The 18,930-nt window shown below is 33.6% G+C and overlaps 1 protein-coding gene across 4 annotated transcripts in view; it reads left to right on the forward strand.

Moving 5' to 3' along the window:
• The window catches only part of usp24 (ubiquitin specific peptidase 24), a 74,144-nt gene that overhangs the window by 25,664 nt on the left and 29,550 nt on the right, over positions 1-18,930 (forward strand). For 2 of the 4 annotated variants that reach the window (XM_051138099.1, XM_051138102.1), the window contains exons 9-27: positions 257-331; positions 662-820; positions 911-1,025; positions 4,384-4,487; positions 6,029-6,136; positions 6,211-6,306; positions 7,597-7,758; positions 8,374-8,469; positions 10,545-10,652; positions 10,790-10,939; positions 11,561-11,692; positions 13,523-13,634; positions 13,859-13,935; positions 14,022-14,162; positions 14,255-14,308; positions 14,395-14,510; positions 16,418-16,484; positions 18,032-18,142; positions 18,469-18,567. In XM_051138099.1, the coding sequence (XP_050994056.1) occupies positions 257-331; positions 662-820; positions 911-1,025; positions 4,384-4,487; positions 6,029-6,136; positions 6,211-6,306; positions 7,597-7,758; positions 8,374-8,469; positions 10,545-10,652; positions 10,790-10,939; positions 11,561-11,692; positions 13,523-13,634; positions 13,859-13,935; positions 14,022-14,162; positions 14,255-14,308; positions 14,395-14,510; positions 16,418-16,484; positions 18,032-18,142; positions 18,469-18,567 (2,082 nt within the window). The remainder of the gene's footprint in view (positions 1-256; positions 332-661; positions 821-910; positions 1,026-4,383; positions 4,488-6,028; positions 6,137-6,210; positions 6,307-7,596; positions 7,759-8,373; positions 8,470-10,544; positions 10,653-10,789; positions 10,940-11,560; positions 11,693-13,522; positions 13,635-13,858; positions 13,936-14,021; positions 14,163-14,254; positions 14,309-14,394; positions 14,511-16,417; positions 16,485-18,031; positions 18,143-18,468; positions 18,568-18,930) is intronic. The other 2 variants (XM_051138100.1, XM_051138101.1) reach the window with 2 other exon arrangements.

Genomic DNA, 18,930 nt, shown 5'->3' on the forward strand with positions numbered 1-18,930 from the left:
TTTATTTTGCTCCAGTAATCGCCAGACTGTACATTATTCAATACTTTCCTATCACTTATAGTAAAACCTTAGATATCTTCTATGTATAATTAGATTTACCTGTTGTGAAGGACATGGCTTTAATATATGATACTGAATAATAAAGAATACATTTGAATCAACATGTTTTTGAACAGTGGTTATACCAGAGAACTTTCAAGGCCACTCTGCAATGTGACCTTCAGCTTAAAGTGGTTTATTTTGTTGTATTTTGTAGCCCATGCTGGACCCAGTTATCCATAAGATGATAACATATGTGCAGAATCTGGAGGAGAAAGACCTGAAAGATAAGGTAAGGCACCAGCTTGCATTTCTTCATTTACTTTAGTGTGGTAGTGTGAGGGGAAAAAAATGACAAAGAACAGCAGTGTTTTTTACCCTCATAAATAAAAGAGCATTTTGAGAGAGACAAAAATTTACATAATTCCATAGTGAAATTATTTGCAAACATTTTTGTTGTTTATTTGCATTTTGTGGTTTTCATATGTTGAAGTACAGTAGCGTGTTTTACATGTACAGTCATGTACAGTCATCTTGTTTTAAATTTCTGTAATGGTTGAGAGACTTTGACTCACCCTTGTTGTTTGGCCCTGTTTTTCTGTACGTCTCTTTCTCTCCAAAGCGTTTGGTGAGTATTCCAGAGCTCTTGTCGGCCATTAAGCTCCTCTGCATGCGTTTCCAGCGAGAGCTGGTGAACGTCGTGGATGACCTTCGGCTGGACATCCTTCTCCGAATGCTCAAGACGCCCCACTTCAGTGCCAAGATGAACTCCCTCAAAGAGGTTCAAATTCCTTTCCTCATGTTAGTGCTCTGGAGCTTAAAGTTCACGCCTCAGTTCTTCCCTCATGTTGACGCCTTTGTGTTCTGATAGGTCACGAAACTCATTGAGGAAAGCACAGTTTCCAAGACAGTAAAGAACGCCATTGACACGGATCGACTCCTGGACTGGCTGGTCGAAAACTCAGTGCTGTCAATAGCTTTGGAAGGTACGATGTTCCCTGATTCAGTTTAAAAAATATAGACCTGTTAATCTCTGTTTTAAGATTAAATTCAATTAGTGATACTAAAATAACACCCAAAGAGACACCCAAAAATGAAAATACTGTCATTAATTACTCACCCACACCGTAAGACTTTTGTTCATCTTCAGAACACAAATGAAGATATTTTGGATGAAATCTGAGAGTTTTCTAATCCTGCATAGACAGAAGCACAACTACCACGTTTAAGGCCCGGAAAGGTAGTAAGGACATGGATAAAATAGTCCATGTGACATCAGTGGACCGACCATAATTTTATGAAGCTAAGATAATACTGTTTGTGTACAAAGAAAACAAAAATAACATCTTTATTCAACAATGCTTCTCTTTATTCTACAATTTCGTTATTTTTGTTTTCTTTGAGCACAAAAAGTATTTTTGTAGCTACATAACATTACGGTTGGACCACAGATGTCACCTGGACAGTTTTATTGATGTCCTTGCTACCTATCTGGGCCTTGAACGTGTCAAGCGTTGCTGCCTAATCAGGGACAGAAAGCTCTTGGATTTTATTAAAAATATCTTTGTGTTCAGAAGATATACAGAGGTCTTACAGGGCTCTATGCTTACTTTTCTTTTTAGGGCACTTGTGCTCCTAACTTAAAAAATTTAAGAAGCACAGTCAAAATTTCAAGAGCACCTTCTAATCAATAATCAAAAAATCTGATCAAAAATTAGCCTTCCCATTACGAGACTCCTTAAAGTGATTTATAGGGGAATTTTGTTTTTACCACGTGAAATCAGTATTAACAAAATTTAAGAAATCCACTTCCAGAACAAAAATGAACAGATTATGTACTCAACCCCTTGTCATTCAATATGTTCATGTTTTTCTTTCTTCAGTCGTAAAGAAATTGTTTTTTGAGGAAAACATTTTAGCATTTTTCTCCATATGATGGACTGATATGGTGCCCCGAGTTTGAACTTCCAAAATGCAGTTTAAATGCAGCTTCAAACGATCCCAAATGTGGTTGTAAATAAAAAAGAGTCTTATATAGTGAAACAATTGGTAATTTTCAGAAATATAATACAATTTATATACTTTATATATAAATATATATACTTTCTGAACTCCATTTTTTCCAGTTCATGACAGTTAGGGTATGTCGAAAAACTCCCATCTCATGTTCTCCATCAACTTCGTCCTACAAAATCGTGCTATATCACTGTTTTACCTTTTTTGTTGAGGGTGTTTGATCTTTGCATGTTCACTTTGCAAAGACTGGGTCAGTACTTCTGCAGTGATGTAGGACGATTTTGAAATGATTTTTGAAGTTGAGGGAGAAAATACGATTGGAGTTTTTCGACATACCCTAACTGTCTTGAGTCAGAATACACAGTTCAAGGAGAGCAAGACGAGATGAGCGTCTGAGATTAAGAAGTATTTAAATTGTATTTTTTAAAATGAAAATAACCAATCGTTTCGCTAGATAAGACCCTTCTTCCTCGGCTGGGATCGTTTACAACTGCATTTGGGATTGTTTGAAGCTGAATTTAAACTTTTAAAAGTTCAGACTTAGGGCACCATATCAGTCCATTATATGGAGAAAAATCCTGAAATGTTTTCCCCAAAAAACACAATTTCTTTACAGCTGAAGAAAGAAAGACATGAACATTTTGGATGACAAGAAGGTGAGTACATTATCTGTACATTTTTGTTCTGGAAGTGGATTTTTCCTTTAATTTGTACTACAGAGGTAGCACAGAAGGCTTGTATGTGTATTTTCATGTTTAAATGAGGCTTAGAGGTAGCATGAGTGCAATCAAATTCATAATTCATGTTGAGATAAATGTTTGAAATAATGAATGTTAAAAATATTCAACATTTTTTTAAATATTACAAGAAATCTTGAATATAGAAATATTAAATGATTTAAATAACTGAAAAGATACTAAAAATGAAACTGGAGATGGACAAGTCACTGATTTAATTACATGGCCATTGATTTTCAGTATGGAAATGAAGCTGTGAACAAACTTGAGATTAATTCACAAGACAAGGACTGCATCCTATAACAGTACAGGGATTTCAGGTTCAAAGCGGCACCAACCTGATGTGCAAAAATGATGAAAGTTCCCAAAGATTTGGAAGCCCACTGAGATGTGTTTTTTATGTCTTGTTTTCTCAAGGTCACTTATTTGTTTTCATGTTCTCAACTGAGCATATTAAACGTTATTTTTTTAAAATATTACAAGAAACATAACATTTGGAATATCTAAATATTAAATGATTTAAATAACAGAAAAAATGCTAATAATGAAACTAAAACTGGCGGCAAGTCACTGATTAATTATTGAATCATTCATTCATTTGATTCGTTCAAACGGCTGATTCGTTATGAATGGGAAATTGAATCATTGACTCACTAGATTTGTTTAAAAATGCACGTTCATTTATAAACTAAACACCGCTGTGTTTAAATGGATATGCGCAGTGGTTTAGTTGTGACTTGTTTTAAACTATTTTTGAGGATGAAATGGCAAAAATCAGGAAGTAGTGTTATAGTCAGACATAAGTCACTTAATATTAACATCTTGTTTATTTAACTGTTGTATTAAATTAATCTCATTTAAATTATTTAAATGCGACTGAAATGGTTTTGATTGACAAAAACTGATAAATCTGTTGATATTTTCAGACTGGAAATCAAAGGCGATGCATAAATGTGTCTTGTGTATGTGGATGCTCACACTTTCACACTGAGCAAATCATCTATGTGTTAAAGTGTTCAGAAGCCAGAGTCTTAAACTGTTGCTTTGTGCCTGAAGCCTTTTCACCTCACCCACTCATTTGTGTCATCTCTTCATTCATTTGTCTTTATTCGACACCGCCTCATTGTCTTTTCTCTCTTTGTTCAGTTTGCATTTCTCTTGACACTTTCTCTTTTCCCCCTTCGCTTTCTCTTTTGCTCCTCTCTTTCACTTTAATGTCTTTGTTTGGTTTAACTTTCTCTTTGCACTCTTTGTTTTGCTTTCTTTTTATCTTACTTACATTTTTCTGTGCCCTTTTTCTTACTTTCGCTTGTGCTCTGTCTCTTTCTCTTATTTTTCTAAACTACCTTTCAGTAAGACCCAAACTTTTAGGTTTATAAAAGGAAAAAAACACAATTTTGTAGATGACTGTGATTTAAGATTTTGGTAAAGTGATGTTAAGAGATGGAAAACTTTAAGAGGTTTTTACATGAATGGGTTTATAATGGAACTAGGCTCTCATTTTATTAAATTGCATCCAGTTTTTTAAAATTGCATCCAGTGAATGATAAAGTAAGTAAATATTTCTCTCTCTCTCTCTGGTGTGCTGTAGGAAACATTGACCAGGCTCAGTACTGTGACCGAATAAAGGGAATCATTGAGCTGTTGGGCAGTAAGCTCTCATTGGATGAACTCTCCAAAATATGGAAAATACAGGTGAGCTGTGTCTTTAAAGATATTCTTCAAAGAAGTGCTCCCTCAAAACTGCGTGAATTTCTAACATTGTTTCTCAGAAATACGCTGCACAGAAGGCTCTCAAATGTCTTGAGACATTTGAATAAGAACTAAATGAATAGACAGCATTTCAATTGGCATCCAGCCGCATGGACATTGATTTTCAGTATGGAAATGAAGCTGTGAACAATCTTGAGATTAATTCAGAAGACAAGGACTGCATCCTATAACAGTACAGGGATTTTGAGTTCAAAGTAGCACCAACCTCATGTGCAAACATAATGACAGTTTCCAAAGATTTGGAAGTCCAGTGAGATTTTGTATTATTGTTTTTTTATGTGTTTTTGTCTCAGATCACCTATTTCTTTTCATGATTTCTGATGAGAATATTAAAAATTATCAAAACAAATAGTTTTTTTTAAATATCACAAGAAAACGGGGCAATAAATAACAATAATGCAGTAACTGACATGGTCAGGCTGCCATATTATGTTATATTATATTATATTATAAAATTCCATTTAAAATAACTGTATACAGTACCAGTCAAAATTATGCTTTTTAAAGAAGTCTTTTCTGCTCACCAAGCCTGCATTTATTTTAACCAAAGCACAGAAAAAACAGTAAAATTTGTACATATTTTTACTATTTAAAATAACTGTTTTCTATTTTCATATATTTTAAAATGTAATTTATTCCTATAATTTCAAAGCTGAATTTTTAGCATCATTGCTCCAGTCACATGATTCTTCAGAAATCATTCTGATATTCTGATTTGCTGCTCAAAAACATTTATTATTGTTGTTGTTGTTGTTGTTGTTGTTATTATTATTATTATTATTATTATTATTATGTAGTAGTAGTTTTTTTTTTTCAGTTTTTTTTTATTAATAGAAATTTCAGAAGAACAGCATTGATCTGAAATAGAAATCTTTTAACACATTATAAGTGTCTTTATCATCATGTTTGATCAATTTAAAGCATCCTTGCTAAATGAAAGTATTAATTTCTATAATCCCCCCCAAGCTTTTTGAATGGTATAGTGTATAATGTTACAAAAGCTTTTCATTTCAGATAAATGCTGATCTTTGGATCTTTCTATTCATCAAAGAATCCTGAAAAAATGTACTTAACTGTTTTAAATATTGATAATGATAATAATAATGATAATAAATGTTTCTTGAACAGCAAATCAGCATATCAGAATGATTTCTGACGGATCATGTGACACTAAAGACTGGAGTAATGATGCTGAAAATGAAGCTTTGATCACAGGAATAAATTACATTTTTAAAATGTATTCAAACAGAAAGCAGGTTTTTTTTTGTTTTTTTGTTTTTTAAAAAAAGTAAAAATTCTACTGTTTTTTCTGTACTTTGGATCAAATAAATGCAGGCTTGGTTAGCAGAAGAGACTTCTTTGAAAAACATTAAAAATCTTACAGTTCAAATACTTTTGACTGGTAGTATATATTTTGATAATGCATGTGCAACATGTTGATATGCGTCATGTTATGTGTGCAGGCTGGTCAGTCCTCCACTGTGATAGAGAACATCCACACCATTATCGCCGCTGCTGCCGTCAAGTTCAACTTTGACCAGCTCAGCCACCTCTTCGTCCTCATACAAAAGGTCTTGTCTATCTTGCTTTGCACTCTTTTTATCTTTATGAGCTGTGTTTCTGACTGTGCCTTGTGTGTTTTCAGAGCTGGGAGGTGGAGAGTGATCGTGTGAGACAAAAGCTTCTGAGTCTGATTGGTCGGATCGGCAGAGAGGCTCGGTCTGAGGCAACCACAGGAAAGGTTTGTGTCGTCAGAAAGCAACTTTATGTGTATTTCAGTCCCTCAGCTGAAACTGAACTAAAAGTTGTGATTTGAACCTGTTTAGCTGCTAATAAGCTGCAGTGCGGATATGTAACAGCCAGGGATTTATATAGAATTGTTGCAGCTGGTGATCGCTTGCTCTGTAATAATTTTTTTGTTTCTGAAATAATTGGTTGATTGTCAAATAATTGGGGGCAAATGATTAACTATTAACTATTTAACCCTAAGAGATCATTTAGAAACAATTAAATTTGTCAGCCGGTAGAGATTTTTGACTGCCATCTCCAAACGTCTCTATTCTGATCGTGTCAGAGAGGTGTGCACATGTGAAGACGGTGCTCATAAAGTTTGGGAGTATTGAACGTTATTTTTACTGCTGTATAGGCCTTGAACAGTTAAATTCACACACTTTATGTGTCAAAATGCCTGTCTTTGTACACAGTAATTTGGGTCTTAAGAGAAAGCAAACAGCAGAATAAGAAAACGGGTAACTGTGTATTGGATCCGGGCAGCTCTTAAAGTGACAGCAGTCTAATATTCTAATATTCCTAAAAAAATTAAAATGCTTCATGTAATATTAAAATTCACACTTTTTTTGTAACCCAAATCACCTAATTATTCTATTAGATAATATTAGAACACTGAGTAATTTTATAATATTGTTGTTGTTATTGTTTTTTGTGTTTAATATTGCATATAAGAATTATATTATACATTCTTAATGTGTTTTTTTACTTTCACATGCCACTTGAAGGTGGTCTGGTCACATTTCATTCAAGATATTTTCTGTATTTGACAGCGTATTTTATTTTTTTATTTTTACCACCAACAATACCTTTAAAAAGATTTGCTTCAATATTTTTTTTTAAAGAAATTAACACTTAAGGAGAACTCCACTTCCAGAACAACATTTTTTAATTTACAAATAATGTACTCACCCCCTTGTACTCATCCACAATGTTCATATCTTTCTTTCTTCAGTCATAAAGAAATTATGTTTTTTGAGGAAACTATTTCAGCATTTTTCTCCATATAATGGACTGATATGGTGCCCTGATTTTGAGCTTTCAAAATGCAGTTTAAATGCAGCTTCAAACAATCCCAAATGCGATTGTAAACGATTCCAGCCGAGAAAGAAGGGTCTTATCTAGCGAAACGATTGGTTATTTTCATAAAAATACAATTTATAGTGGCACTTGACTTGTGAATTGTTTTTGTGTTAAAACACAGTATCTGTTTTTTTTTTTTTTTTTGTGGCTTGTGTTTCAGGTGTTGGAGGTTTTGTGGGAGTTGGCGCATCTCCCCACCCTTCCTACCACTCTAGTGCAGCAGGCCCTGGAAGAACATCTCACCATCCTCAGCGACGCATACGCCGTCAAAGAAACGGTCAAGAGGAACTACATCATCAAATGCATCGAAGATATCAAGAAGGTGAGCTCATATCTTAATTCTCATAATAGCTCAAAGACTATTGCTCACTTCACCTTTAGTGTATAAACGGATTTAGATAAATAACTAACGTGCATATGATTATTTTTTTATGATGTTACTATTATTTGTTGTTCTGTCATTTTGGAAAGTCACTGTCTGGCTTGCTTCTGGTGGTCTGAATTGGAGTGAGGTTCCCTCACTCTCACACACATCTCCAGTACTACTCCATCTGCTTTGTGCTCCTTCCTGAAGATCCATATTCAGAAGATTATGGACCATAAACGCAAAATACGCACACATACTGACACAGCAACGCAATGACACACATTTTCGAGCTTCCTGGCTTCTCTTTCAGGCTAGAATCTGTGCAGCAGGCTATTTTAAGAGCTGATCTGGGATTATAAAGGTGTTGTTCTGTCTCTAGCGCTAGATGTATATTTTTGGCAGTCTAGTTTCAGCTTGCCTCATCTCGCACACACGCACACACACATATACACACATGCATTCACTTTGCTCAATCTTTGCGCTTCAGCCTCTGGTGTGATTTGGGAGCAGCGTCTGCCGCATAAACTCTTAGTGGCGCTCACTGAATACAACTCAAGTTTATGTCTTTAGATGCAAATACAGGAGGATTCAAAGTCTTCCAGCGAGACACAGGTCTCTTTTCTTACTGGCACCTGGGGCAAGAAGAAACCGAGCTCATTGGCTAAAGTAAGAAGAAGACCCACCCCTTCAGTTTAACACTGACCAATCATAACTCAGCCTGAATCTCACATGAACAGAATTTGATTTGAAAACTGATGATTGCCACTTGATTCACGGGGAAGGACTGTAAAGATATGTGTGATTTACAAAGGGCACTTCTGAGGGTTTGATCTTCACGTTCCAAATATCAACTAATGACTTTTTGACTATTGGCTTTAATCCTTTGTTGGACTATTTGAAACTTTTGGAAATCAGAGACTCTAACAAAAACCTGGGTTATTCAGTGGGTCAATGACGTGATACTAATTTCTTTGTCCTGTTCATTAACCAAAAATGCAGTTGAGGTCAAAAGTTTACATCCCCCTTTCAGAATCTGCAAAATGTTAAAAGGGGTCATACAAATGCATGTTGTTTATTTAGTACTGACTTGAATAAGATAAAGCAGTAACACGATTTACATAAAAGATATTTATATATAGTCCACAAGAGAAAATAATAGTTGTCCCAATTCAAAAGTTTGCATACACTTGGTTCTTAATACTGTGTTGTTACCTGAATTATCCACAGCTGTTTTTTTTAAAGTGATAGTTGTTCATGAGTCCCTTGTTTATCCTGAACAGTTACACTGCTGCTGTTCTTCAGAAAAATCCTTCAGGTCCCACAAATTCTATGGTTTTCTAGCATTTTTGTGTTTTTGAACCCTTTCCAACAATGACTGTATGATTTTGAGATCCATCTTTTCACACTGAGGACAACTGAGGGACAACTATTAAAAAAGATTAAAATTAAGTCGGGGTGAAAACTTTTGAATTTGAAGATCAGGGTAAATATAACTTATTTTGTCGTCTGGGAAACATGTAAGTATCTTCTGTAGCTTCTGAAGGATAGTAGTAAATTAAAAACAAATATGATATTTAGGCAAAATAAGAAAAATGTACACATCTCGGTTCTGTTCAAAAGTTTTCACCCCACGGCTCTTAATGCATTATTTTTTTATTTTGGAGCATCAGTGAGTGTTTGAACCCTCAGTTGTCCTCAGTGTGAAAAGATGGATCTCAAAATCATAGTCATTGTTGGAAAGGGTTCAAATACAGAAAAATGCTGGAAAACCAAACAATTTGTGGGACCTGAAGGATTTTTCTGAAGAACAGCAGGCAGTTCAACTGTTCAGGACAAACAAGGGACTATCACTAAATAAAAAAAATAAAAACACATCTGTGGATCAGTCAGGTAATGACACAAGAATCAAGGGGATGTAAACTTTTGAATAGGGTAATTTTTATAAGTTATATTATTTTTCTCTTGTGGATCATATTTAAACATCTTTTATGTGAAATATCGTATTCAGGTCAGTACTAAACAAACATTAACATGCATTTTGTATGATATCTTTTATTTTGGTAAAATAAATAACATTTGCAGATTCTGAAAAGGGGATGTAAACTTTTGACCTCAACTATAAATAAATAAATGTTTGATGTAATCACTTGAAAGACCTTCTTTCTGAATTCAAATTCATTGTGATATTTTTTGGGGGGCATAAAAAGTAAAAAAGTCAGGGAGATATAACTGTCATAATACAGTAAAAAAGCCTTACTATAAGAAGACAAGTCATGTGGTGCGACCAACGTATAAGGAAAAAAAAAGATGTTACAAAACAAAATAATGGACCCAAGACCCTCATGACTCAAGGTCAATAAGTCTGTGTATGAAAAATCTGATAATTTGACCATTTTATGACAAGAAAAGATTAATTCAGGTTAATAAATGTCATGTGGTGCAACTCCAGAAAAACGTAAATTTATAATTCAGTCATTTTTTTTACTTTTGGAATTTCTTTTTTTTAACTTTTAGTTTGTTATTTTAATACTTTTTACTTGGCTACACCACATGACATTTTAGAGTCATTAAATTGAAACTATTCTTGAAAATAGTAAAAATGTTAATAAACCATATGTAAGTTGTGGACATACATATACGTCATTGACCCAGATAGAGATTACTGTAATCCATGAATGCACCATGTGTGTTATGGTTGATGTCACTGTGTTTATTTCTGTGTGTTTGTGCTTGTATTGTAGTCGTCTCAGCAGACTAACCCTCAGACGGTGTGGGTGGTTCCAGCCTTGCGGCAGCTTCATGAGATTACACGGTCTTTTATCAAACAGACCTACCAGAAACAGGACAAGGTAGGTACAGACAGTGTCCAGACGGACCATCTGGCCTGTTCATTTTTTTCCTGCAAGTGGCGCTACATAAACTGTAAACCTCATTTTTCATGCTTTAATTGGATTTGGGTTATACTTTGTGTCGTCTCCTTTATCAGAGTATAATCCAGGACCTGAAGAAGAACTTTGAGATAGTGAAGCTGATCACGGGCTCTCTGGTGTCATGTCATCGCTTGGCCGTGTCCGTCGCTGGATCCAACGGTCTTTCTGGGTCCACGCTGGTTGATGGGCGGTACTCCTATCAGGAGGTGTGCTGCCAAAAGTCTATTACATCTGTGTGAATCAATGAATTTAATCATTGTTAATGTTACAGCTCAGTCAAAAATAGATTTTACCAGTAACAACTAGTAAGATGTGAAAAAGCTGAATTCCAAGTAATGTAAAACATTGCACATCTAAATTGTATTATTTATTATTAAAAAAAAATGTTGGTACATTTTTGGACATTTTTGGTACATATTTGAAATAAGTAAATGAACAAATAAATAAAGATAAGATAAGATTTTTTTTTTTTTTTTTTTTTCCCCCAGTGGTTCACAAACATGTAGCACATAAACATGCATACTTAGTTTTTGTTGTTAATTTTTGCCTATGTGTTATTGTTTCAAAAAGGCAGTCGACTTCTAGTTTCTAGTTAAGTAAGATAAGTGTAAACACAGTCTAGTCATTTCCTCTGGTTTAAAGATGAATCATTGCTGTTTGACCCAAAATTTGCACAGGACAAAAATACATTTGTAGACTACAGAAGTGACTCATGTTATGCCTCACATTTGGTAAGAATGAAAAAAGAGAAGTAGGTTTTTGTTTATCTATCTGATGTTGTTATTTAATTAACTTTTTTTTTTTTTTTTTTTTTCACATTTTTCCAGTATTTGGAAGGTCACTTGAAGTTCCTTGCTTTCTTCCTGCAAGAGGCCAGTCTGTACCTGGTCTGGAATAGAGCCAAAGAGATCTGGGAATGCCTGGTGTCCGGCATGGATGTGTGCGAACTGGATCGAGAGGTGCGGTGATGTTTGTATTGTTTTGATTACATTTTTTTTTTTTTGTTTTGTTTCTGTTGTTGGGGGGGGGTGTTTTGTTTACTGGCTTGTCCTTTTGTTTGATTTATTGTTTTATTTTGTTTTGTTTGAATTTTAATCAGCAGAAGCCACATATTTGGCAGTGCGAAAAACATGGATCCAATCATAAAAATAAGTTTACCGTATAACTCGGAATCTCAGGGAATTTGGCGAAATCTTGAAAAAATAATCAAAAGTAGATCAGTATACTTAAATGAAATCGTGTTATGGACTAGTATCTAAATATTAAGCTGAAAAAAAAAGTTTTAAATATGAATCCTGCATGTTTTTCGTATCTCTGTGTGAATGAATGGCACAGATGCACGGTTCGGTACCTGCCTCGGTTCGGGGGTCACAATTCGATACGTTTTTTGGTACAACGGGAAAAAAAACAACAAATCTGCTATGATTGCTATAAGTTTCTTTTCATTTATTTTGAACAGACAGTAGTACAAATTAAAAAAAAGTCCACCTAGATGTGAAATACTAAATATTATATCAAATTATAATGTTATATATATAAATATATAATCTGCAGTACATATATACATACATAAATACTTGAAATATATTTGATTTAGTTAACAGATAAACAAGGGGAAAAGTGTGACAAGTAACGTAGCCTATATGTGCTGAGTTTCAGTTCATTTTTTTGACAGAAAGGAAACTCAAATGGCTGAAAGTGACATCCTATTTGTTTTCTTTAATTTACAAAAGACCTTTTACAGTGATGCATTATTAATAAGACAGTGACATGACAGATGACAGTGTTTTAAGTTGACTTTGCTGGTATATGCACAAATCACGGCATTCGCTGTTCTTCTGATGGCGGTTATCAATCAGCATTGCATCACTGTGGACGCCCCCTTCTGGATTGAGGGTGAATTGCCTGTATTTGTTGTAAGGCCTCACGCACCGAACCGAGATGTCTGTTCCGTGACTGCTCGGTACGAGTACATGTATCGTTACCCCTAAAAACAAGTTATAATGTTTTTTATAACTTTTGTTTTTATAACACTTTTGTTGGACATTAGGTTTAGAAAGGCTTATCATTGCATGTCATTAGAAGGGAAGTTGCTTTTTCAAATATAAGCGGGGGAGCATTTCCTCATCTCAGCATATGAAATCGCTGGCACACACAGCAAATTCCAAGAGAAATAAAACAACGTAATTATTTAAATGCAAAACCGAAAAAACGCAATTCACAAGCGCATATTGAATCTTGGATGTCGTACCGAACGGTTTGATATTATATTGAGAATTGTGACATCTCTAGGACACTAGGGATGTTTTTTGCGCGTGACCTAAATGTGCATTTGTAGGAGTTTCGCTTTCAGAAGCAAAATTTTTGGGAGGAGAGTATTCAAAAAAATCATGCAATGTGATTTACTAACATTTGTGTATGTCAAATTACTGTATTTGTGCCATAATTTAACGCCCAAAAAACATGTGTCAAAGCACTCGGTAGATTGCGCTGGTCATTATGGAAATGATCTGGCTGTGCCTTTGTTCTTTAATGTGTGCATTGTCAGTAAACCACACGTGGAATTTTCCCCTTATTATTTGGTGCTTTTATGGTTTTTATGGTTTAGTAAATCTATCCCATAATGTGTTTAATGTCTTTTCTGTTCTGTGGTGTAAAAATACTAAAAAAAAAAAAAAAAAAATGCTGAAGTTTTGCTATTGTGACAAACTATGTAAAGGTTTTTTATTTTAAGTTATTTTTATGGGCAACTATATAAAAGTTTGATGTTGTTCAACTCTCTGCTGTAGATGTGTTTCGAATGGTTCACCAAGGGCCAGCATGATCTAGAGAGTGACGTTCAACAGCAGCTTTTTAAAGAGAAAATCCTCAAGCTGGAGCCTTATGAGATCACTATGAATGGTAATAGCTCAACCACAGAGCTCACTCACCACTTCCACTTCAAACCACACTGTTTCCACATTATAGCATCTAGAGGTGTTGCACGTCTCCTGTACATCTGCAGGAAACCACTGTGCTTGCTGTGCTAAATTTACCCTCACAGAAAAAAAATGGCCTCATTAGCACCACAGGGTGAAGTTGCATGAAGTGTGAATTTTCTGTGTTCTTTAATCAATGTTTTACAGGGTTTAACCTCTTCAAGACCTTCTTTGAGAATGTGAACCTCAGTGACCACCGTCTAAAACGGCAGGGAACGCAACTGGTATGAGATCCAAGCTTATTTTCAGTGAAACTGGATGGGAAAATCCTGTTTTGACAGGTGATAAAATGTATGATTGTCTCTCGCAGTGTGTGGAGCGATTGGATCTGGCTGGGATGGACTTCATCTGGAGGATCGCGATGGAGTCTCCAGACGAGGATATCGCTAATGAAGCCATACAGCTCATCATTACATACAGCTACATCAACCTCAACCCTAAAATGAAGAAGGTCAACAGTCAAACCTTTATTTTTTCATTCTAGTTTATCCATCATTTCTCTGTTAATTATCATTTTCTGTTTCTTTGTGTATTTTTTTACAGGACTCAGTATCTCTACATAAGAAATTCATTGCTGACTGCTATAAGAGATTGGAGGTGAGTGTTACAGTGTGAAATTACACTTTTTTTTTTTCTCCTTGTGATGATGATTGTGATAAAACCCATCCCTACATCTCACACAGGCTGCTAGCTCTGCGCTAGGCGGCCCGACCCTCACACATGCTGTTACTCGGGCAACCAAGATGCTGACAGCCACTGCTATGCCAACGGTCGCCACATCAGTGCAATCTCCATCCAGGTAGGAGGACTAGTTTTGAGGCTAGTTGAACAGCTTGTAGATTAGTTGATGAGATCCAACTGATGTTGCATTTTCATTGTTTTAAAATAAGTGACGCACTTTAACATTACTTTTATTAAGCTTAGAAACTTAGGAAAACGGAAGCAGAATAGTACCAAAGCTAATTAACAATATTACATTTGTTGTTTTTGTTTTGTTTTTGTTTAGTTTTGTTTGTTTTATTGTTTTTTTTTTTTTCTTTTTTTTTTTTGTGCTGATTTATGTTTTTGTCTTCTGTTTTGTGTTTTGGTTTTATTTTATTCTGCTGATTTTGTTTTTTGTTTTTTCCGTTTTGTTTTACTGTTTTTATGTGTGTGTGTGTGTATATATATATATATATATATATAATTGTGTGTATATATATATATATATATATATATATATATATATATATATATATATATATATATATATATATATATATATATATATATATATATATATATATATATATATATATATTTTTTTTTTTGTCTTCTGTTTTTTATTGTATTGTTGTTGTTGTTTTTTTAGATTTTTTTGTATTGATTTTTTTTTTTGTATCTCAATCTTCTGTTTTGTTTTTTGTGTTTGTTTTTGTTTTATTGTGTTATTGATTTATGTTTTGTTTTTGTCTTGTTTTTTTATGTTTTTTTTATGTTTTTTTTTTAATATTTTTTAGTCTTGTTTTGTTTTTGAGTTTTATTATATTGTTTTTTTGTTGTTTTTTTTGGTCTTCTGTTTTTTGTTGTATTGATTTATGTTCTGTTTTTATCTTGTTTAGTTTAGTAGTCTTCTGATTTGTTTTTGTTTTTTGTTGATTTTTGTTTTTGTCTGGTTTTGTTTATTTTTTGTTTTGTGTTCATTTTTGTTTTTGTTTATTATATTGTTTTTTTCTTGTATTGTTTTGTCTTACTTTTTTTGATTGCATTGTTTTTCTTTTTGTCTTTTGTTTTGTTGTTGCATTGATTTGTTTTGTTTTTATCTTATTTGTTGTCTTTTATTGTTTGTTTTGCTGTTTTGTTTGTCTTCTGTATTGTTTTTTGTTTGTTTTGTTGTATTTATTTATGTTTTGTTTTTGTCTTCTGTTTTATTTTGGTTTGTTGTGTTGATTTTTGTTTTTGTCTTTTTGTGTTTTAATGTTTTATTACATAGGTTTTTTAGTTGTATTTTTTGTCTTGTTTTTTTGTTTAATGGTTTTTGTTGTATTGATATATTTTTTTTGTCATCTGTTTATATTCTGTTTTGTCTTTTAATTTGTGTTTTGTTTATTTTCTGTTTTTTGTTTGTTTTGTTGATTTATTGTATTGTTTTTTGTTGTATTGATTTTTTTTCTGTTTTGTTTTTTGTTGTATTAATTTGTTTTGTTGATTTATTGTATTGTTTTATGTTGTATTTTGTTTGTCTTCTGTTTTTTTGTTGTATTTTTTTCTTTTTGTTTTACTTTTTTTGTTGCATTGCTTTTTGTTTTGTGTTCTATTTTATTGTTTTTTTTTGTTGTATTTTTTTTTTCTTTGTCTTATGTTTTTTTTGTTGCTTTGCTTTTTTGTGTTTTTTATGTTCTATTTGGCCTTTTTTTGTTTGTTTTTTTTGTTTTTGTGCTTATGCTGTCTTTTTGTTTCTTTGCTTTTATTTTGTTTTTTAATGTTGATTTTTGTTCTTTGTTCTATTCTGTCTTTTTGTTTTCTTTTTCTTTTGTTTTGTTTGGTTTCCTCTTGAACAATTCATATCTCACATTTAATACTTTATCATTTAGCCACACCAGACGTGGTGTTAGGCAGCATTAAAGTCTTAATTGATCTGAAGGCTGTTTAGAAAGAGTTTAACGTTATTTAATGTAAAGATTGACCTGAAATTGTATTAAAGCTCATAACCCTCTCTGTCCTCAGGTCCAGTAAACTAGTGATCATCGAGAGACTTCTGTTATTGGCAGAACGTTACGTCATCACAATAGAGGTGAGAGCTGATACACACACATGCACACGCACACACACACACACAGACTGGGTCACACACTGCTTCACGTATATAAGCGCATGACTTTATTTGCTCAAGTTCATCTTTTATTCAACCTGCTTTAATACCCACCTTGAATGACTTACTTTATCTCTGTTTGAAAGCATCAGCCAGTCACAGCGAAGAAACCAGAAAGCTGTAGAAGTCAAATTTAGCAACATCATTTGACAGACTTTGCTAATTAACTCTCTTAATGTGTTAGATAGTTGTCAGACTTGCAGCTGTGGAGTGATGAAGTCGGATCTTTGGTTGACTGCAGTATTCACCGTCTCCCCATTTCTCCAGCTGTTCACTTCCATGCCGAAATCTGGCATAGAGTCTGTCGCGCCATTTAGTGCATTCAGGAATAATCATGCCAGAACACAGCGAAAAGGGATCCGATATGGTGTTGATTTGTGTGTGCATTCAGAAGGAGACACAGACATTTTGACACCCGTTCAGTATAACAGACACTAATTGGTCAGGTTATTGACATTCGTTTGGCGCAGGAAGTGCTTTTGGACTGGAGGAGATTTGTCTACTCTATGAATTTGAGTAAATCATGTAATATGAACCTCAGTAGCTTATTGCTGGCATTCATTTGCCCATTCATTGAAATGCTTCTTCATGGAAAAATTATACAAAATGGCAGATTTATTGCAGTAAAATATGCAGGAGCTCATCTAATCTTACGTTTACCTCAGGAACGTGGTTCAATATGTTAGTAAGCAAGAAAAATTGTTTATAGAGTTAATATATATTTTATTAATGTAATGTATTTATTTTTCAAATACATCATTTATTTTATATGATTATAATAATGTATGTTTTAGTAATTTAAGAAATATATACACTACCGTTCAAACGTTTGGGGTCAGTAAGACTTGTAATAGTCTTTAAAGAAGTCTCTTATGCTCATCAAGGCTGCATTTATTTGATTAAAAATATAGAAAAAAAACAGTAATATTGCAAAATGTTTTTACAATATAAAATAATGTTTTTTATTTTAACATACTTTAAAATGTAATTTATTCCTGTGATGAAAAGCTGAATTTTTATCAGCTGTTACTCCAGTCTTAAGTGTCACATGATCCTTCAGAAATCATTCTAATATGCGGATTTATTATTAGAATGATCAGTGTTGGATAATATCAACAGTTGTGCTGCCAAATATTTTTTGGAACCTGTGATTTTTTTTTTTTTTTTTTTTTTTTTTTTTTTTTTTTCAGGATTATTTCATGAATAACAAGTTTAAAAAGTACAGTGTTTATTCAAAATATAAATATTTTATAACAATGTAAATTATTTATTATGAACTTTTAATAAACTTTTAATTATTAACTTAATACATCCTTGGTGAATAAAAGTATTAATTTCTTTTGAACGGTAGTGTATATGCTTTGTCTTATTCCTGTTATTAATGTCTTTATTATTTAATATAGCATACTAGTTAAAATGAGTTTCCAGGTCACATGGTTCTGACTGTTGTTCCGCTGGCTCTGTTTCAGGACCTGTATTCTGTTCCTCGAACTATTCTACCTCATGGAGCGTCTTTCCACGGCCATCCTGTTACACTTCACATCACTTACGAATCTACCAAAGACACATTCACCTTGGAGGTAACGTCACACGCACACTTCTTGGAGACAAAACCTTTTTCGTTCTGGCACTCGTGACACAAACGCACATACTTTTGACAGATTGTAAGCAGGGTTGATATAAATGGAAAATTTGATAAACATTTCCCCTATTTGGACAATAGAGCAACATCGATAGATGGCAGGTGGACGTTCGGTGTGAGAAACCAAATGTGATATTCATAAACAACAGTCTGCTGGGTGATTGTTTGTTCTGTAGACTTAAGTGACTGGTATCTGCTTTGCCTAATTTGAATGGATGGATGGAAACGGCCCTTATGTGTTTGTGTTCATGTGAATGTGTGCAGGCTCACAGCAACGAGACCATAGGCAGCATCAGATGGAAGATAGCCGAGCAGCTCAGCTGTCCGGTGGACAATGTGCAGATATTTGCCAATGACAGCATGGTGAGTCAAACACTAGCTGTGATGCGTCGCAGTCATATCTGAGTGGTGCACAGGTGCCAAACACTCCTACAGCACAGGCCAGCACTGTGTGAAAATGTGGCAGCTATTATGGAAGCATGTGGAGACTTTGTTTTCTAAGTAACAATAAACATTGTTTATTTGTATTGATTATTTTTATTGTTAGGTTTTAAATTTAAATTTGTTTTTTTTTTCATAATTTTGTCATATAGTTTTAATGTTTAACTTTAATTTTGTATTATTTAATTTTTAATTTTAGTACCTTAACATAAACTTGTATTAGTTAGTGCCAAGGAAAGATGTTCAATTTCATTTAGTTTTTCATCTAATGTTTATATTTTATTT

The sequence above is a fragment of the Labeo rohita genome, chromosome 20, assembly GCF_022985175.1.
Source record: "Labeo rohita strain BAU-BD-2019 chromosome 20, IGBB_LRoh.1.0, whole genome shotgun sequence".
Classification (NCBI taxonomy): Eukaryota; Metazoa; Chordata; class Actinopteri; order Cypriniformes; family Cyprinidae; genus Labeo; species Labeo rohita.